The sequence below is a fragment of the Aedes albopictus genome, chromosome 1, assembly GCF_035046485.1.
Source record: "Aedes albopictus strain Foshan chromosome 1, AalbF5, whole genome shotgun sequence".
Classification (NCBI taxonomy): Eukaryota; Metazoa; Arthropoda; class Insecta; order Diptera; family Culicidae; genus Aedes; species Aedes albopictus.
Window position 1 is genome coordinate 171,971,393 of NC_085136.1, and position 21,676 is coordinate 171,993,068.

The 21,676-nt window shown below is 39.1% G+C and overlaps 1 protein-coding gene across 3 annotated transcripts in view; it reads left to right on the forward strand.

Annotated features, from left to right (window-relative positions):
- Positions 1-21,676, forward strand: part of LOC109405285 (homeobox protein homothorax) — a 534,195-nt gene that overhangs the window by 279,513 nt on the left and 233,006 nt on the right. For all 3 annotated transcript variants that reach the window (XM_062850402.1, XM_062850455.1, XM_062850504.1), the window contains exon 8: positions 16,775-16,873. In XM_062850402.1, the coding sequence (XP_062706386.1) occupies positions 16,775-16,873 (99 nt within the window). The remainder of the gene's footprint in view (positions 1-16,774; positions 16,874-21,676) is intronic.

The following is a 21,676-nucleotide window of genomic DNA, read 5'->3' on the forward strand; positions in this document are numbered from 1 at the left end:
TGGATATTATTGCTAGGACATTTGGAACGGTGGCAGAACAGTACACCCGCCTGAAACGTGAAGCAGCAAAGGTCGGACTGGTGGTGAATGCGGCTAAGACAAAATACATGCTGGTAGGTGGGACTGAGCGAGACAGGACAAGCCTTGGCAGCAATGTTACGATAGACGGGGATACTTTCGAGGTGGTAGAAGAATTCGTCTACCTCGGTTTCTTGCTAACGGCTGACAATAACGTGAGCCGTGAAATACGAAGGCGCATCATCAGTGGAAGTCGTGCCTATTATGGGCTCCAGAAGAAACTGCGGTCAAAAAAGATTCACCCCCGCACCAAATGTACCATGTACAAGACGTTAATAAGACCGGTGGTTCTCTACGGGCACGAGACGTGGACGATGCTCGAGGAGGACATGCAAGCGCTCGGAGTTTTTGAGCGACGGGTGCTAAGGACGATCTTCGGCGGCGTGCAGGAGAACGGTGTGTGGCGGAGAAGGATGAACCACGAGCTCGCTGCACTTTATGGCGAACCCAGCATCCAGAAGGTAGCCAAAGCCGGAAGGATACGGTGGGCAGGGCATGTTGCAAGAATGCCGGACAACAACCCTGCAAAGTTGGTGTTTGCTAACCATCCGGTTGGTACAAGAAGGCGTGGAGCTCAGAGAGCACGATGGGCGGACCAGGTGGAGCGTGATCTGGCGAGTGTTGGGCGTGACCGACGTTGGAGAGCTGCAGCTGCAAATCGAGTATTATGGCGGCAAATTGTTGATTCAGTATTATCATGAAATTGATGTTAACTAAATAAATGAAATGGATGAATGACACGCGAGTGACGAGAAATACGTCACGAAACACTCGCATACTTTCACAAACGTTCTGTATACAGGAGCTCCGATGCAACGGCGGTCAGACGTCAAACTCGATTTGACATCTATTTTGACGTTGACAGTGCTTTTTAGTTGGGTTTTGCCCCAACCAGTGAACATTCAACCATCGAGACAGCCTATCCATCGAGCCACCAACGAACGAATCGGGACCGTATAGCGTTTTGCTCCTCGCTCCCTTATGAGCGCGTAGTGCAAACTTGAAACTTTAAATGCGATTATCTCGGAATTATGTTGTTCCAAAAACGTCGATGTAGTGACTACGATTATTTATAACCCCTTAAGGAGGACGTTGGTCGGTTGCGAAACAAAAAAGCCAATGAACAGATCAACTACCAAGCGAGCTTCTAAAATACGGTGGAGAAGCACTGGGTCATTACCAAAATTTGAGATGAAGAAGTATTACCTTGCAAGGTCTGTCGTGCTTGCTGTTGAACACTGCTTCGGAGGGTGTAGAAAGGATACCGGTAATAAACACGAGTACATCACCCGTTTGATAACTGAATGCTGGACTACTTAAAACTTTTTAAGTTAAAAAGTACCTGTCTGCCAAAAATAAACGAAACCTAACCTCATATGTTTCAAATTGATAAACAAAACAAAATATAACAATAGCCTCAGGTTCCAGGGGCTCAGTCCAATTATCGAGCGGTACTTGTTAACTGGACTGCCGTAAAATCCCAATCTACCAGACTGATAAGAGCAACGATGGAGAGCAGCGTAAGGATTTCGGGTGAACTATCCAGTTCATGCAAATCCCGACGGGGACTACGAGAAGGTGATGGACTTTCCTGCCTACTATTCAACATCGCTCTAGAAGGTGTTATGCGACGAGCCGGGTTCAAAAGGCGGGGTACGATCTTCACGAAATCCGGCCAATTTGTCTGTTTTGCGGATGGTATGGATATTATTACTAGAACATTTGAAACGGCCGGGGCCCGTGGTGTAGTTGGTCACACGTTCGCTTCATATGCGGGTGGTCATGGGTTTGATACCCAGCCTCAGCACTTGCAATTTTTTGTCAGTTGCTCTTTCTTCGAGAGCGGCTGGCGCTGACCCTCTTCTGAGCCCCGTGGCTCAAACGGACCCGGATACCTGGACATCGGCGAACTTGCTACTCATTATGGACCCTCAATCGGACTGGAAAGAAACAACGGCCATCCATCATCCTTGTGCTCATCCTTCTACCATGTATAGAGTAGAAAAGTGAAAGCAGCAGAAAGGCAAACCAGGTCGATAAAGTAGAATAGAATATACATCTAGGCGCTGTACAAAATGTAAGTGCAGCTGTCAATTGAAATCGCTCACGTAGTGCCCTAGTGGACAATAGAGCTGTAATTAGGTTAAGTGACTAAGAATAAAAAAAAAATTTGAAACGGTGGCAGAACTGTATACCTGCCTGAAACGTGAAGCAGCAAAGGTCGGACTGGTGGTGAATGCGGCTAAGACAAAGTACATGTTGGCGGGTGAGACTGAGCGAGACAGGACAAGCCTTGGCAGCAATGTTACGATAGACGGGGATACTTTTGAGGTGGTAGAAGAATTCGTCTGCCTCGGTTCCTTGCTAACGGCTGACAATAACGTTAGCCATGAAATACGAAGGCGCATCATCAGTGGTAGTCGCGCCTTCTACGGGCTCCAGAAGAAACTGCGGTCAAAAAAAAATCACCCCCGCACTAAATGTACCATGTACAAGACGCTTATAAGACCGGTGGTTCTCTACGGACACGAGACATGGACGATGCTCGAGGAGGACCTATAAGCACTCGGAGTTTTCGAGCGACGCGTGCTAAGGACGATCTTCGGTTGCGTGCAGGAGAACGGTGTGTTGCGGAGAAGGAAGAACCTCGAGGTCGCTGCACTCTACGGTGAACCTAACATCCTGAAAGTGGCTTAAGCTGGACGGATACGGTGGGCAGCGCATGTTGCAAGAATGCCGGACAACAACCCTGCGAAGTTGGTGTTTGCTAACCATCCGGTTGGTACAAGAAGGCGTGGAGCGCAGAGAGCTGCAGCTGCAAATCGAGTATTATGGCGACAAATTGTTGATTCAGTGTTATCATGAATTTGATGTTAACTAAATGAATGAAATGAAAAAGCCCAGCTTTCGAGCGGAAGCTGTAGTTCGATTTTCACGAAGTCCGTTCAGCTGCTTAGTTTCGCCGATGATTTTGATATTTCGTTCGCAAATTTAAGACGGTGGCGGAAACGTACATCCGACTTAAGAATGAAGCCAGGTAAATTGGATTAGTCATTAATGCGTCGAAGACGAAGTACATGAGTACATGATGGCGAAGGGCTCTTGGGAGGGTTGAACGCGCCCGCCACTCCGAATCTCTATCGACGGTGATGAAATCGAGGCGGTTGAAGAATTAGTGTACTTCGACTCACTGGTAATCGCCGAGAAATTCAGGGACGCATTGTGGCAGGAAATGTAGCTTACTTTGGACTCCGCAGAACTACAACGATCGAACAAAGTTCGCCGTCACACGAAGTTAACCATCAATAAAACGCTGAGGGCCCCAGGCCCACAAAAAAAGTGAAGCAAGAAAAATAAACACTGTAAGATACTTCTCTCAATTTGATTTTTTGTCATAAATACTTTACAATATTGTCTACTTGCAGGATGTGAATGATATGTTGTGATTCTTTTGAGAAAGACTGCAACTATTTGTTCAGCTATTAATGAAATTTCAAATATTTCTTCAAAACTGATTAATGTGTGCAGCTCCTCAAGATAACTTACCGGAAATTCAGAAGAAAAACCCTAAAATGCTCTTTCGTTTTCGCAAAAAAAAACGACAACATAATCGGTAGGTTTGCGCTACAAATTTTATTTCAAACTTCTCGAAAATTTCAGCTTTAAATTTTTTTGCAGTTTATCTAAAAATGTTGACATAAATTTCTACTAAATCTTGTATCTTACGCCGCAAACTGGAGAAAATCATTTTTTTTACTTTATATAAATTTCTTTTATTATTGTCTTTACGCTAGAATTCCAAATCTGTCATGAATAAATTTAGTGGATATCAGCATGTTTCACAACTCAAGAACAAGACCTGCTTCTGAGTACAATGTCCTTTTTTAGTACTTCTACAGTTATTTACTACCAGCATTCTCTGGCAATTATCATTTTTCTACAAAAGATACTGGATATGCCAGGAACCGAATCAGTCACTTTTAGCATGGTCTTACTGAATATCCGCGCTTTTTCCGCATGGTTATATCGGCCCTGACTTTCCTATCGTCGGTCTGAATTTCTCGTCCTGGCCAACTTGGCCATTGAGGTCTCCCACAATGATCTTGACTTCGTGGCTTGAGTAGCGAGCGATCATGTTCGCTTTTTAGCTCCGCGTAGAATGCGTCTTTGACATCATTAGTGTTTTCGGAGTGTAGGTTCTCAAGTTGATTACGCTTTAGTTAAGGAATCGGCCCTTGAAGATCCACAACGTACTGATCACGTACCTGTGCATATCACCCGTTACAATGAAAACTGTTACCAGTTCGCGTGTGTTGCCGCAATTGTTGTTGATGGTGAGAACTAAATTGAACGTGCGCAGCATTGATCCTATCCAACACACCTCCTGTGGCACTTCACCGCGCTCGATCCTTCAATAGATCAACGATTAAGCGGCGTCTCAAAAGAAGTTTAGAGATTGACAGTTCCACGTGTCGAGCTTCCAATCGTAAGTCCTTTGTCGTCGCTAAGGTCTTTGTCATATGTTCCAGTTCGCATTCCTCTCTTCTTAGCATTCCATTGCAATGTTTTTTTTTACGGCTGGATAAGGACGAGCAGTATTACGTCTATAACATGTAGAATATATTTTTGTTTGTGGTAGCAATAAAAATCCTACCAAAAATGGGGCAAATTGCTCTGCCAATTGAATATCATAATATCAATAAAAAGTATGCAATTTTGGGTCGTTAACCTTGACAATCGACCATTTTAAAGCATCGTAAAAACAATAACTCCCCCATAGTGCAGCTAAAGCAGAACGGCTAAATATTAAACAGTTTTTGGCACCGTAGTTGTCATCGTCATCATGTTGTGCGTTCTGTTTTGGGCCCCGTACACGGAGGGTGAACCATTTTTCCTCTAATAGCTGGTGTGCAACCAGTTCAGACTGCGACCACACAAATATCTCCAGATATGAATGGGGTGGCGTATTGAATATTATTGGTGTGCAAACTTCCCCCGTGCTACAATTTTTATTCTGGTAGGTACATACTTACACCACGATGCACAAACACGTGCTCGTTGTATCCAGGACGAACACCCATGTATTGTACATTCTACCACACGCTTCGCGTTTCACACTCAGCTCAACGGGACGTGTGTATCATCCGTGCAGAGACTGGGGGAGAAATATGCATGCACTTTCATATGGTTTCGATTCCTCTCCATCCTGTTGCGAGAGTCCCATTCCGTACCATGCTCGGCATAGTAAAAGTTGGTACATCGATTATTCTACGGTTTGGACAAAGGTAGTCCGATAGGCGGCTACCTCTAGGAAACGCAAGAAGGATTTGAAAACGGCGGGCCTGGTCGATTGCCTTTTTGCAACCGAGAGACGCACGTGGTAGCCTTTTAGACGATGATGCTCATGATGGTTATGCTGATGATGATGATGGTTGTGTTTACCAATTGGGAAAGTACCCGCGGTGTAAACTCGGCATGGCTAGATTATTTTCAGGCTATAATGGGGGCAATAGCGGCAGTGACGATGCAGGCATCCTTTTTCTCTTTTCACAGCAATACACCTATTGAATGTTGCGCCTGTTGCGTTTTCATAAAATTAGCAATATTTTTTCATTTGACACTTCAAGGCCATAGTGTTTACGTTACGATATAAGGTACGGACCTCGCGTTGTTCTTCTGTCTTTTGCCATTCATTTTCCACGTGATTTTAAGACAGTAATTTAGATTACTACTGACTTAAGGTAACTGAAAAATCATATCATCTGATATGGCGCCAAAATTAAACTCAAAAAGATTTTTTTTATTTTTTTTATTTTTCATATAACCGTTTCCCAGGTCAGTTACCATATTTTGTATGTTGAACTTTAGCGTAGTTTCTGGCAATCTCCCAAAAGATTTTTTGATAATCAAGATATACTGGCGAAACTCTCTTATGTCTTTATTTCTTTATTTATTTCTATTTTTAGCGGAAATTCTTGCACGGAGATCTAATGGATTTTCTGACTTCATTTTTAATAAAAAAAAAATCCTGTCCAAAAATCAAGTCAATGAGTTAAAAATTGACTGAGTTATAGCAGTATGTGCCTAAAATAGGTTCCCCTTCCCAAATTGTTCCAAACATTATTTGCTAGGTTTTGATCAAGTGTGATATTTTCAGAAGGTGAAATTTAGCATGAAGGCTATTGATATCCCATTCACGCTATATTCATAATTAAAATCATCTTATTTTTTACGAAAAAAATATTTTATGGAATCGTTATTTGGACCCACAACACCAAGTGACAAGTGGCCTTACATATTTCATACTCAAAACTGGATTTTTTTTATGAAATATTGACTGTTTTCTCGCACAACTGTAGGAAATTAACAGCTATTAGGCAAATTTCTTCTAATTAACCTTAAATAAGAATGAAAACTGTTTAATGAAATACTGAAAAGCATATAGGGTATGTGTTCCATCAGTAATCTTACGCTCCCATATTCATCCTATTCGAAAACAAGCGATTACGGCACCGATTGATTCCGTTCTTTTTGTTTTCATGGGTGCTCACTTCTAACAAAATATACAAAATAAGAAACAAAACAAACAGCGCTTCAATCTTTTGCTTTTTTTTTTTTTGTAGGATGAAAATGAGAGCCACATGCTTAATAAGGGAACCAATACCCTAGATTGTGAAACTACTACGATCACAGATAAAAAATTTCTGAATAGATTTAGTTTTGAATAAATTATTCCTTTAGCTAATACACGACATTAAAATACATCTAGGGAATTTTGACAGTTAACGTTTATTCTTGTGATAAAAATTAAAGCAAGAGGTGCTTTCTACACTACATACTTGTTTTCGCTTGTTTTACATTTAATTCGTGATGAGAGATTTTAGCCCGAGGTCATTGCCAACTGCCTTTTTAAATCTGACCCTGGTAATTGAAATAATGATATATTTTACTGCGTCATACGACAATTTGTTGCCTGTGTTGATAGTTTAAACTTTATAGTTTTCGTAAAAATGTACATATTTCTTTTTGCTCAATCACCTGAAATATATCTAATAGGTGTGCAGATCGAACATTTTTTTATTACATTTCTCGATGTGTGAAAAATTAAAACTTAGATTCCCTCAAAAAATGAGATGACTACGATGCATTCTATCGACGCTTAGGGATACCGTGTTGTCATAAAGCGACCTAATAAAGATCGTTTCATTACGAACCAAAGACCTATTTGTCAGATAGTTCTTAGCTTGCTGAACAACTTTGCCGGGAACGGTATCATTCTATCTCATCAGGATTCAGAGGTATATAGGATTATAAATATTTTGACACTAGCGCTGCCTAGCGGACGAATCTCGAAGCAATCGACGATGCCGATAGTATTTCCTGCTGAACCACTTTGCTGAGAACGTCTCACTTCTAGCACATTAGAGTTTCGAGATATACGACTTTGGCATTTTTTGACACTAAGCGCCACCTAACGGATAAATTAGAAACTAAATATTCAATTATCAGATAGTTCTTACATGTCGAAAAACTTCGCCGAAGATGGCATCATTCTATCTCATCAGGATTTTCAGATACAGGGGCTTGCATATTTTTGAGCGTTGCCTATGTAGTGGACGAGTCTCTTACCAAGATTGCCGTTGTCAGACCTGCTGAATAATTTTGCCGAAGACGCTAATCTTCTGTCTTATCGGAATCTTAAGATAAACGTTGAGTAAAGTATGTTCCCAACTTCGGTATCTTAAGACAATCTGTCTCCAGATCCTTGTGGACCAGGTACCCGTGTATCCAGAGTCCTAAACTGGAAGAGTTTTTCGGGAAGTTGTAGAAGTTGATTCAAAATCCAAAACAAAAAATCAAAAAAAGGTAAGAATGTTAACTATTGTCGCTAAATAGGCTCCTAAAGCCCGACTAGATTCTTTGTTAAAACCACAAACGATGGCCTAAGAAAACATGTTTACTCATTTTTCGATGTTGCTTGTAATTGAAGCTAGATTATTTTACCTTAAGGCGATTTTCACGATCCTAAGGATTTAAATTCCAAAATAATACAAGAATGTATAACTTGTTTGAATTTTGGGAACATGTTGGATATCAAGAACTTTAAGTAAGTAAGTAGAGTAAGTAAGAGTATCTTTAACATAAACGAATAATGTTCACTGAGATGATCAATATTACCCCAAATCAACAAAATCAAAAATTAGATTTCAAACATGTTTTAATGCAGCTGAGGGCTGCAAATCTCGATAGTGAAGATAAATATTAATAATGAATAATGTTTTAGTTGGATTACCATACGTAAAACGCGGGATGCATCCTTGAAATATTTGAATTATTTTTTTTAAATCTATGGAAATATTTGTTCATTAACATTTAGGATTTGGTAACAATTTTTGGAATGTCACTACGAATCAAATAAGCATCCCTTTGGAAACTTTTTATTCTATATCAAATTCGTGATAAACCATTATGATTCAAGTCGTTTGTGAGGCAAAAACGTGTATTTTTTTTTTTCAAGAAAATCGATGATTTTATTTATTTTTAACGGGAACTTTGCTTGAGAAGTTAAACTTTGGAAGTCAAAAATGCCGTACGCAAATCAAAGTTTGTCTAGTAAAGATATAAAAAGATGAATAGAACAAACTGATAGACTCACGCTGCCAATATGTTGACCGCGTTCGTAAAATTTCAACGTGTGATGTAACCACACATAGTTCCACACTTTTCCGATTGCAAAGTTAATGAGTTGTAAAATGGTTTTATCAATTTTTATGTACACTGTGTGTTCCCTTTGTTTCCTGATCAACCTACGTGAGCGAGAGAGCGGAGTAAAAAGTGTCAACAATTGTTAGTCATGAAATTAATATTTCATCACAAGTAAGTTTGCCTTGTTCAAAGACGAATTAATTCTGACCACAGTTCCGTTGCGAAGAAAACATGATGAGCTAACTGTCTCAGAAAACGTCGTACTCTGTATCAGCATTGGGTTAATTTTTGTCGAATTGTGTATCACGTCGGTCAAACTTAGTGGGGCCTTATATTCTTCTTCTTCTTTATGGCTCTACGTCCCCACTGGGACTTGGCCTGCCTGGCTTCAACTGAGTGTTCTTTGAGCACTTCCACAGTTATAAATTGAAGGGCCATTGCATGAATTTATATATTGTGGGGCAAGTACAATGATACACTATGCTCAGGGAGTCGAGAAAATTTTCTCGACCGGAACGGGAATCGAACCCGCCGACTCCGGATTGGCGATCCATAGCCTTAACCTATAGGCTAAATGGGGCCTTATGTCTATTCAACAAAAAAATAGTCGAATCAAAAACAATGATGTTGGGAATATCGATTCAAAATCTCCCCATCGCGTTTTTTTTAATGAATAGGAGTCCCTAGTAAATGATACTATATATTTTCGCGATGTTTTTGCTTTCATGGTTACTTGATTTTTTAAATTCTTTCCGTACACAAACATGTCGGAAATGTGAACAAATAAAACAACGACAGAATTTGGTGAATTTGTTGACCTTTTCGCGAGCCAAATCGTTATATTTTAGTTGAAGTATGTTAGATTCATTTCGTTAAATCGCCTTTTATACTATACCCCCCCAGATATGCATAAAGCGTATCCCGCTATGGTACAAACGCCTCGTTCTATTGGCGTGATTGAATGTGCTTATATTCATAAAAGTGATGCATGCAAAGTTATATCTGATGGACACAGATTATCGGATGAATATTATCGGCGCATCATTTCAATCCGTCATCAATTTTTGTACCCCACACCGGCTAGCCAGCTAGCGGGGGCATCATTGCGGTAAACGAGAGATGACCAACCGGGTGAGATAGAATGCCTCTGCCTCCTAGGTCACGACACCACGTCGTCATGCTGGTGGTTGGTAGGTACGTTTGCTAGCAAACATGGCTGACTAGCCAGCAACCGTCTAAACGGGTTTGTGCTTTCGAGGCGCGCTTAGTTTCGTTATTCCATGGCAGAGTGAATGAACAGAGTACGAAAATTTTTCCGACGATCGGAGTCTGTTACTCACAAAGCATCTACCAAGACCAGATTGAAAGCTTTGTGAGAGCCTCAAGCCAATACTGGGGTAATTACGATGCTGACATACATTGAGTTGTATCGGATGTAATCGAAGGTACACACTTAGAAATTCTGAAATTTCAACGAAACGGAATCACCAAAAAACGTAAATGTTTTCAAGACTGAATCACAAATTGGACTCAATTTTACGCGCATCATGTAAGTGCTGGTTGGTTAACAAATTCGTTTCACCAGAAACGTTGAATCAGTATCACGTTCATCAGCCACCTTCTAACTCGCTGAAATAGCCGAGAGGCAAGAGATGTGGCTCACGATCAGCAGATCCGGTGTTCGAATCCCATGCATGACAATATTTTACTTTTCTATGTTTTATCTGTCAAATCGGTTTTAGCGATTGCTAGACGCTAAGAAAAAATAAGTTTTATTTTGGGGTGTCTTGAAAGACGTAAATGTACATGTTATAACCTCTAAATTTGTGTTTTTGAAGATACTCGTATATGTCAGGTTCAGGACACTTGAAATTACATGATATTTTCTTGGTGTGTACAAAATCTTCTTTTTTATGTTTAGTATATAGGCTCAGTGTACCAGTTATGGCTATAGTACCTCAAATTCGCCATAGTTGATTTTCAACCTTTAAAGATACAAATCAACACGAAAAAAATCGTGAACAACAGATCACGATCACAAAAGATGATTGCAATCATTCAAACTTTACAATTTGCTCAAATTATGGTAGAAATAAATCATTTTCCTTAACTTTTCGGCCTCCTTGCACCCTATTTCGCCATAGTGTACCAGTTATGGCAACTCCCATAAGGAATGCATGTAAATAGTGCGAAGTGGAACCCAAATTAACAAATGTGTCCATAACTGGTACAGGGTTCCTATCATTGGCACACGCCGTAATAAATACTAAAAGTAGTTTTGGCTCCGTTTCTATATTTTTCCTGTAAAGTATTGAAACAAATCAATCATTTGACGTATTGTTTACATTCGTCGGTCATCTTCTTATTTTTGTAGGAATAGTTTTTCTTAGGTAGTGCGATAACTGGTACAGGCACCCTACCTATCAGCATGGGACATAAAAAGACATTCCACTCCAGTACACTTTTTGAGTTCCATTATGGCCCCATATCAACTGTGCAAAATTTCAGCTCGATCGGAGAAACTATATTTTCGCGCCAGCCATTTTAAATTTTCAAACGACACGGACACATTCAATGCTTCCAGTGAGCTTTTCGCTCTTTAAAGGAAGCACGACACTAGACAACGGACTAGCATGCAACGCCCAGTGGCACAGCCGAAAACTTTTCCTGACAGCTGCGGCGGGAATCGAACCCGCGCTCCTCAGCACGATGCGACTAAGAGCTTGGTGACCCTAGCCGCACGACCATGGAGCCACATTTATTATGGGGAAAATCGCTTTTTCAAAGATATATCCACAGGTTGCCTCTTAGCCCCCAAAAATAAAACGATGAATGATTTCTGTTGGATTTTACGAGGAACCCACCCCCGAACACCGCACAGCGATCTAAGGAATTTGAAAAAAGTTATTGACTGAAAGCCGAATAGCATGGCAACGCTGTTTAACATGTATGAAAAAAATAATACAATCCCTTCATTTTATCGATCGGGTAAGGATCAATCTTTATTTTTCTACGATCGTCACATCGGAGGTCTGATGCCTCGTGGAGTTTTCTACAGAAATCATTCATCGACTTACTTTAAGGGATCAAGGGGTGACCCCAAGCGATTTTTCTTTGAAGAAGTAAATTTTCCTCAGGAAAAACTAAAAATGACGGGCGCTAAATTGATTGATTGATTTGTCTTTATTAAAGAGACTTTCAGCCCTTGGCTGGTTCGTCTCCCAACGGGCGCTAAAATATAGTTTTCCCGATCAATCTGAAATTTTGCACAGTTGACGAGGAACTAAAATGGAACTTAAAAAGTATACAGGAGCTAGAGTTTTTCCATTTTTTTATATTTCCCAATATAAACCGTGTATTGAAACACGGATTAACTTAATATAAATAAAAACCGTCGAATTATTTTATTCCATAAAGCCATAACACATCCCAATTTCTTCTTTCATCGTGACAGCTCGTTAACTCGTCAAGAGGAGGATGATAAATAATAAATGTATTTGAAAAACAATTAGACAAAATCGTTGAACTCATCGGATTTGTTAAGAAATTTCCTGGAAGACTCTAATTTCTCCTTCCTAAAAATGTCTTGAATAACTTATTTGCGTCCGTCCTCAAAATGTTGAATTTCGACAAAAAAAAATACCGAGGGGTGGCTAGACATAAGAGAAAATCGAAATTTGTGTCATCCTAATGAGGAAATATGATCATGTCATAATAGAAACAAAACTTTACCTTTTAAAGATGCTAATGTTTTAATGGGGTATTACGTGGATATTTGTTGAATAATATTTGAGAAATCGTGCTTTCTTACAGATCTAAATCAATCAGCATATTTCAGACAATTACCAGTGCTTCTGCAAAAAAATGTTGGGGAAATCGTGCTTTTAAAATGGTAAATTCTTCCATGTAAATTTTGATAAGAATAAGAATAAATTTCCCATATCAACTGTGCAAAATTTAAGCTCGATCGAAAAAACCTAAATTTCAGTAAATAAAAAGAAAATCGCGTTAAGTACTGTTCCTTTGAATTCCACTAAGAATTTGCATCCTTTGACAGATACGTATTTCGTATCTGTCAAAGGATGCAAATTCTTAGTGGAATTCAAAGGAACAGTACTTAACGCGATTTTCTTTTTATTTACAGATATTCCCCTAACAAGCCCAGGTTAATCATCATCTGAATTTCAGTGCCCATTTTACGCCCACTAAGGAATATTTATTTTTCATACAAACATCACATATTCAATTGAGAGGCGGGTACATCAAGTAGGATGGTGGATATAGAAAAACTTGTGTTAAATTTTTGTGCTAATAGGATAATCCTTTTTGAAGGGATAGCAGAAGTCTGACCGATGTCTACTCTTTATACAAATTTGAAAAATTGGACTGGCCTAAAACCGTCAGCCATGTGCTGTAAGACAGTTGCGGTAGAAATTACTATTCTGCAGGGTCAATTTAAATACACAACGCAACTAAATTTGTGCAAACTGAGTTTCGTTTCAATTCAACAATTTAATTTAACCATGAATCCGATTTGCAATTTAAAAAAGTTTCTGTTAGCAACCGCATTCGAACCAAGAATTTTATGATCAGGTTCGCACGTTACCACTAGGCTATGGAACCGGTTGATATGTGAGGAAACAAAACACACAGCTGGTCGAGTTCACTATGTGTTATGATATTCAAAGTTTTTATCATTTAACTTCACGTTAATCCGCTGTTTCATCTTACCCCAGCCGTTTCCACATGCCCCGGTGTACCTTAACAAAAGAATGGTAATGGAACTTGGCCTGGCTCTCTTCAACTTAGTGTTCTTTGATCACTTACACAGTTATAAATCAAAGGGCTTTCTTCGTCCATCATTTCATTATGAAACAGAAAATGTAGCACATTACACAACCCTTTTCGATTATATAATATACTGCCGCCACTCGCATAACAGCCCCATCTTTGCTGGGTTTCCTATTCATATGGGACTGTTTTGCGAGTGGGGGCAGTATAACTATCCAATTTCAGCCGTTTATAAAATAAATATGGACATAGGCAAGTCTCGTTGGATAAATGTACAGTAAAAATCACCATTTTGCAAGTTTGCATTAATAACTATTTTTTCGACTATTTCTCGCAGTCTAGGGGATCAAACCAGATATTTTTGTTCTGCGCGACGTTTCATCACTTTGTATTTGGCCTTTTTCAATGGTGGAACGGTAGACAGTTCCACCCTAACTGTCTACCGTTCCACCCTTGAAAAAGGCCAAATACAAAGCTCCGAAACGTCGGGCAGAGCAAAACTATACGTTTTGATCTCCTAGACAGGGAGAGCCTGTAAAAACCGAAAAAAATCCAGTTGAATCTTTATGTTATTAAAAGCTATTAGTATGATATGAGGTTGTAGTTTAATGATAATGTTTTTCCAATATTTTCCATTCTGAAAATGCACCAATTTGAGTAGCTGCTTAAGCTGCTGATTCAATTGCATTATATTACTGCCACCAGCCATTCGAATGATAACAAATATGATTAATTAGCGCAATGCATCGAATTCAGATCCAAGCAAACGTGAGACGCCAACGCATAAAACTGGATTCACATTACCAGAAGTTGTGTATACTTATGTATATTCAGAGAAGATCGATCGCACAGAAACAAGCTGTAGAATCTCAGTTGAAATGTGCACACACACAGCATTCATTCGACAGTTGTGGACACTGGCCACCTAACCGTTGATAAGTTTGCAAAAAAAAAAACAAAACTTCAGCTTATAGGGTAAATCGCCAATTGTAGCACATTTCATAAGAAAAGCATGTAGTGTGCAACAATCGGCGTGTTTTTAAGGTGTGCAATAATAAGCGATTTACCCTAACAAAATAATACCGACATCGGCCATTTCTGAGCAACAACAAAAATAAATAATTAAAATGCAATCATTATTGAAAATTATTGAAATTTTACATGTGTTTTATGAAAGACCTTTGAGGGTCTATCTGCTCCAAGAAGAAAAAATGCAAAGCTGCATAGCTGCATTGTATTAAGGATAAGGTGAGGTAAGTAATGGTAGTGATAGTATTATCGGAATGTTGGGAGGAAGACAACACTAAGAACAGCTCCATCTGCAAGAAGGTTGCCGATAACCGAAATCGCGGAATCGAGCCAATTGTGCGCAAGTTTCATTTTGATGATTTCCTTAGTATATGTAAGGTTGTTTTTTTTTGTACTCGCTCTCTTACAAAGGTGGCGAGAATTTCCTTACTCTCTCGCTGTCTGTTTCGCACAAGACAGCAACAAGGTCCATATGCATGCATGGCTGATAGTAGGGTAGGTGTTATTTGCTCTTTCAAATACAACGTTGAAGAAGAAAAGCAGTCGCCTCGCGCTAGTATGAGATAAAGCAAGCTCGCACACCAGCGAATGTGGACTTGGATGGATGGATGGACGGTCGGATGGCGCATTTCGAGACATTTGAACGACGTTAAAAAGAGACGGCAAGTGCTCCGGCAAGTTGTTTACTGGGCGGCAGGTAGGGCCTTAAATCAATCCCTCCTCCTTTTAGTGGGGTATATTATGATATACGGACGACGACAGCGACGGCAAGAAAACCGGCAACAACATCGCCGGCGTCATCCATGCAGTTTTATTATCATCAAGAAGAGCGAAATCTGCCTTTTTGCATCGCGATTTCATGCTAAGTTAAAAAAGAAAATGCATGTTATCTAATAACATTCTTGAACTGCCCATAACAATAAAAAAAAGTCAATCGCACATTGTTGTGTCGAGTACCGCTTCTAACAACCTCATAACACTTCAACAAGTTTCAACATCAACATAAAATTACAGGCAAATCGACAGCATGATTTGATTTCAGCATTAAATTGATTTCACAGTTCGATATCAGTTAATTTTTTTATGGTACATTCGATTAGTTGTCATATTAAAAAGGAAGCATCCTCAACTCGTAGCAACTTCCGCCCCTCACGTCAAAACCGCTCAGCACTGAAATATGTAGGATCTACTTATAAGTGCATAATTTCCAGACCACACAAAAATGTGTAATACCTAGTTGCACATTCACAAAATCAGTTCGTACCTTGGTTTGTATGTTCTTCTTCTTCTTCTTCTTCTTATTCTTCTTCTTCTTCTTCTTCTTCTTGTTCTTCTTATTCTCTATGACTCTACGTTCCCACTGTAACTTGGCCTGCCTCTCTTCAACTTAGTATTCTTTGAGCACTTCCACCCACAGTTATTGATTGAAGGACTTTCATTGCCAGCCATTGCATGAATGTGTCTATTGTAAGACAAGCACAATGATACTATGTCCAGGGAGTCGAGAAACTTTCCCCGACCGGAAACGGCAATCCTTATCCTTATTCATGCATTAGCTCAAGTTCACCCCGCTCACTTAGTGCACGCTCAGCGTGCCTGTCTGGCTCATAATGACCCTAATGTTTTTAACACGCAGTGCTGGAGAAAAATGGTCCTAAAAATTAGATTTTCATATTTTCCCGTTTTTGTTGCTTTCCCAGTCGATTTTTTGTAATTATTTTATCTTACGAACACGTCGGACCCCTGCACAAATGCAATAGTGAAAGAATTATGTAGATCCGTTTACCTGTCCTCGAGCCAAATTGTGACATACAAACACCATTCCATTTTTATTTCTATGGATGGATATAGACTTCAATGTATTCTGTATTATTGTATTCTGCGCTTTAATTTGTTATCGGATTCCAGAAAACATTTACTAATCAAAGTCAGTAATGATAGCATATTTTATTGTTGAGCTCAGGTACTTGCTGCATATGTAATAAAATATGGTTACTCGCTATGGAAATGTAAGAACACTTTAATTTCTTCATGCTTTTTGATCAGAATGAGTAAAATTACTTTCAAAAGAAAAACAAAGTCAATGTCAGAACCACAATAATGTTATATAGCATTTGCGTCATTTACAATCTACAATCTTACATTTTTTTTTTTTACTTTTTAATTTCAGGGCGATGGTGTTCGAGGCGAGACTGGTCATCACCTCCAGATTCCCGAGTGGACGCGAATAGGCGGGTACTATATTCCTCAGTCTTCCTTGGTAGTCCTGGTAAGTTGTATTGAATATTACCTTATTATGCCTTCTACAATCCATAAACACACATTTTGGGGCCCCCCACAAAGACCTTTTTTGGTAATTACACATCAACTTTATATTTCGTATAGCTCAAATACTGTTTGAAAACGAAGAAAAATAATTATGCTTATCGCCAAGGGGCCTCCGCATCCGCTCGGACTCCGGGCCCCAAAATCCGTAATCCGGGCCTGCATATTCTACCGTTGGGTTCTCGGCAAATTGTAAACCGAGATTAATGTTAAATCAGTATCAAAATTTGAATTTAAATTCATTTGCTTCAATGTCACTAATCTAACTCAAGGTCTCATTATACATGGCGAATATTTGGCCTAGCATATATATTTGTACATATCTAATGGACTCCAAACATCTTCTTCTTCTTCTTCTTGGCGTAACGTCCTCATTGGGACAAAGCCTGCTTCTCAGCTTAGTGTTCTATGAGCACTTCCACAGTTATTAACTGAGAGCTTCCTCTGCCAATGACCATTTTGCATGCGTATATCGTGTGGCAGGCACGAAGATACTCTATGCCCAAGGAAGTCAAGGAAATTTCCTTTACGAAAAGATCCTGGACCGACCGGGAATCGAACCCGTCACCCTCAGCATGGTCATGCTGAATACCCGTGCGTTTACCGCCTCGGCTATATGGGACTCCAAACATATGTTAGTTAAAAAAAAACGTTACGTTCTACCTTTCCAACGTGCACTCAAATGAGTCCCACCACTAGTAAAATGTTACTTCTTCAGTCGTTCACAGTAATTAAATTTGTACTATCCATCAACGTGGTTATATCGTTTTCCAACAATTAGGCTCAGTGTACCAGTTATGGCCATAATACCTTGAATTCACCATAGTTGATTTTCAACCTTTAACGATGCAAATCAACAAGAAAAAAAATGTGAACAAAAGATCATGTTCACAAATGCATGATGGCACTCATTCGAACTTCACATTTTACTCAAATCCTGAAAGAAAAAATAAACATTTTTTTTTTAAATTTCGACTTCTTTGCACCCTATTGTGGGCTTTGTGGCCGTGCGGTTAGCGGCGTCAGTCGTTTAGGCGTATTGTGAGTGCCACAGAGTTCGATTCCCGCTCCATCCGGGGGAAACTTTTCGTCAAACGAAAAATCCTTCATTGGTCCACTGCTTATACCTCCTTTCGGGTGTAGCACTTCGTACACACTGATAATCGGATTTTGAGTGTAATGTCGTTGCTCAGCTTCAATGTTTCATGGTCGATTAAACTTATATGGCTTCACATGTGCACAATGTTGCTTCTCCGTTGCATATTGAGTGGTAACACAGGTAAACTCTATGTTCTATTGACATGAGGAAATTTTATGCTAATTAGTCCTTCTTGAAGTTACGTTCCCAATGGGACATAGTCTGCTTCTCAGCATTGCTCGGCTCTATGAACACTTCCACACTTATTGACTGAGAGCTTCTTCTGCCAATGACCATTTTGCAAGTGTATATTAGCGTGGGTCATCGAAACCGTTTTCTCAGATCAAAGCTTTTTTGATTCCATTTCGGGTCCTGATTAACTGCACAAAATTTGAGCATTATCGGTTGCGTCTACACTTTTCGCATTGCAATAATTGAAACATCCTTTTTTTGCATTTTTGTTATAAGTTGAAAAAGTCTAGCCATCGCTAGAACTAGAAACGAATTGCAAAAATTCGTTTCCGCTCCTTCCAAATTCCACAGCACAGTGTATATAACGCCTATAAGTTATGCAACCAAAAGCGAACTGTGCCGCTTGTTTTTCATAGTAATCACCACACAATCTATCATCTTACGAACATCCCCAATCCATGGATCGCATCACCAACCCAACAGTGACTCCAAGATCTCCCATCCTTTCCATCTAACAAATACCGCAGTCCGTGCTAGTTGTGGGGATGCAGAGGTGCTCTCGGTCTTTAGTAGCAACAACCAGCACTCTCTAACATTCCTTTCCCTTCCCAACTGACTATAAGGACGTGGCCGGCGCCATTGTTGATCGAAAATATATCAGCTGCTAAACTTGCCCAGCCCTTATTTATTTGGATCTCAGTGCAATAGGTACCAGCTCAGATCAATCACGGAGGAGCAACAATAGACATGTATAGTCAGTCCATCACAGCTCAATTGTGACAGGATACTTGACTAGCATCAAATTAATTATGGGTCATACCACAATATTCCTAAATAATGGACGCAGTGGTTAAAAGGCTCTACAGATGAGGAAAAAAAAAGAAAAAAAAAATAGTCAGATTTGATCGTTTGATCGTTTTTGATCGTAAAGGAATAACAATAACAACAAAATCATGCTGTGCGGCAAGCAATGCCAACGCTATAACTTTTTTAATAAGCATCAGATCACTTCGGTGTCTTCGCAAAGTTTTTCAGGACACTCTAGGCTATGTTTTCACATTATCGGTTACATGGTTTTAGGAAAATTCGAGCTTCTCATGAGACAAATGCAATAAAGTATGTTTTCCCTTGTAAATCCCTAACAAACTACAAACACGATGCGCAAAACGTAGACATAACCGGCTATATGGGTCATATGCTAATTTGTAGGATCCGGTATAAAACATCTTTCAATAAACAATAACAAAGTTACATTGTTTCATCAATTCTGATTCAAAAAAGTTATGAGAGTGGAGAGTTACACTCAATAGCGGTAGCAAAATATATTAAACAATGCAAGATTCTTCACCGTGTCCAATAACTTCTCATACAAAATACAAATTAAGAAAATATCATTTTATTTCACATATGTGATTCATGTTTCCAAAATAAATACATGTATTGAAAGGCCACAAAATACTGATTAAATAAAGCATACGGTTTAGAATAACTTTATTTTCTATTTGTTTTTATAAGCCTAGCAGTACACTTCAATTTTCTGAAATCAGTTTTCTCCGGCACGCAAGAAAAATATCCAAAAAGTTTTTCATTATACGGTAGCGAAATAGAGTCTATAAGAATAAATTTTGAGTTTGTATCCCAAGTTATGTACCAAATGGATATACTAAGGCTTAAACAATACAATTTAGGTGATGATATGGTAAGAAATTTGCAAGTTAGCTCAACTTGGTCTGACTTTCATGAAAATAACCGTTATATCAAAGATAAACATCATAAAACGTAAATTTTGGACAAACTTTACCACAATAGGAATACAAGCCTGTTTAATAAGTGAGAATGGTGTGAATCAACCAGATAAGATGCATCCATACTTCTTTAACACAACAAATTTAATTGAAACAGGTAAATGGGCATTTTTGTTTAATTTACGTTTTATTTTGTACAAAATAAAACGACTCCGTACTTTACCAATACAGGATCTTATATTTTTTTCTCTTCTGGTCATAGTTGCTACTAGCGATGGGGAGGACAGAAATCTAATTTGTTTCAACTTAAAACCATTACTCGTTAAAATACGACGAAATACCAATGAAATGGCGTGCGTGCCAGCTGATATGGACTTACGACACATAAGCGATCAGCAGAGATGGATAAAGGGCAGTTATTTCCGAAACATATGCTGTATTTAATGTATGTTAGTTGGCCTTTCAATAAATAAATTTACTTTGAAAATCCTTATTACAGATGTGAAATGAATTGAATTTGATTTTGTATGAGAACTTATTGGACACGGTGTATAAACAAAAATAATTAGTAACACATCCATTCAGTAGGATTAGGATTTAGGGTTAGGGCACATTCGTTCATTAGGGTTAGGTGGGACATGATGAACATCCTGCATTTTCGCTGTGTTAAAAGGAACAATGCATATTATTAAGTTCAAATGAAAATATGTTTTGTTCCCCCTTCTCATTAATGGTAGGTGAATCCCATGTAACTCCGCAGTCCTCCAAAATTAAACTCCTTAATCCCCTTAACTTTCCATGGGTTGTTTTAGGAATAATTAAACCTCCATCAGTCGAGATTCTCTCACTCGATTACCAACTTTTATGTACTGGCAATTTTAAATGAGAAGTTGAAGAAAATGTCATTGATATCATCGACAACATTGAAAATTCAAAAGTAGTTTTCTTGTTCAAAACACATCTAATGTTTGTGTTGTGTTTGTGTTGTGGGCCCATATAGCCGAGGCGGTAAACGCACGGGTATTCAGCATGACCATGCTGAGGGTGACGGGTTCGATTCCCGGTCGGTCCAGGATCTTTTCGTAAAGGAAATTTCCTTGACTTCCTTGGGCATAGAGTATCTTCGTGCCTGCCACACGATATACGCATGCAAAATGGTCATTGGCAGAGGAAGCTCTCAGTTAATAACTGTGGAAGTGCTCATAGAACACTAAGCTGAGAAGCAGGCTTTGTCCCAATGAGGACGTTACGCCAACAAGAGAGAAGAGAGAGAGTTTGTGTTGAAAATGTATTAACTGTATTGTATTCTCCATCTGGAATGCAGTGAATAAATACGCTAATTCAATACATCAATCTGCATTTGACTTAATCGTAAACTTGGATTTTGCATTATTTTTTAAGTTTGTTATTTAAAAGAAATCCATTTAACAGCAGAAGCATTTGTATGCAACTCGTTGCAAAACTTTTTTTTCAGTACGCATCCCATTTGTCCAACTCAACAAGCCTCCTTGGATAAATAAACAAATCATGCTGCAAAAATCATAATTTCGAAACTTGTTGCTTAAAAACTATTTTGTTTTTTTTTTTTTTTATGAAAGGCTTAAAATTTCCTTAAGCCATGTAACCGATAATGTTAAAGTATAGCCAAGGGTGTACCAAAAAACTTTACCGA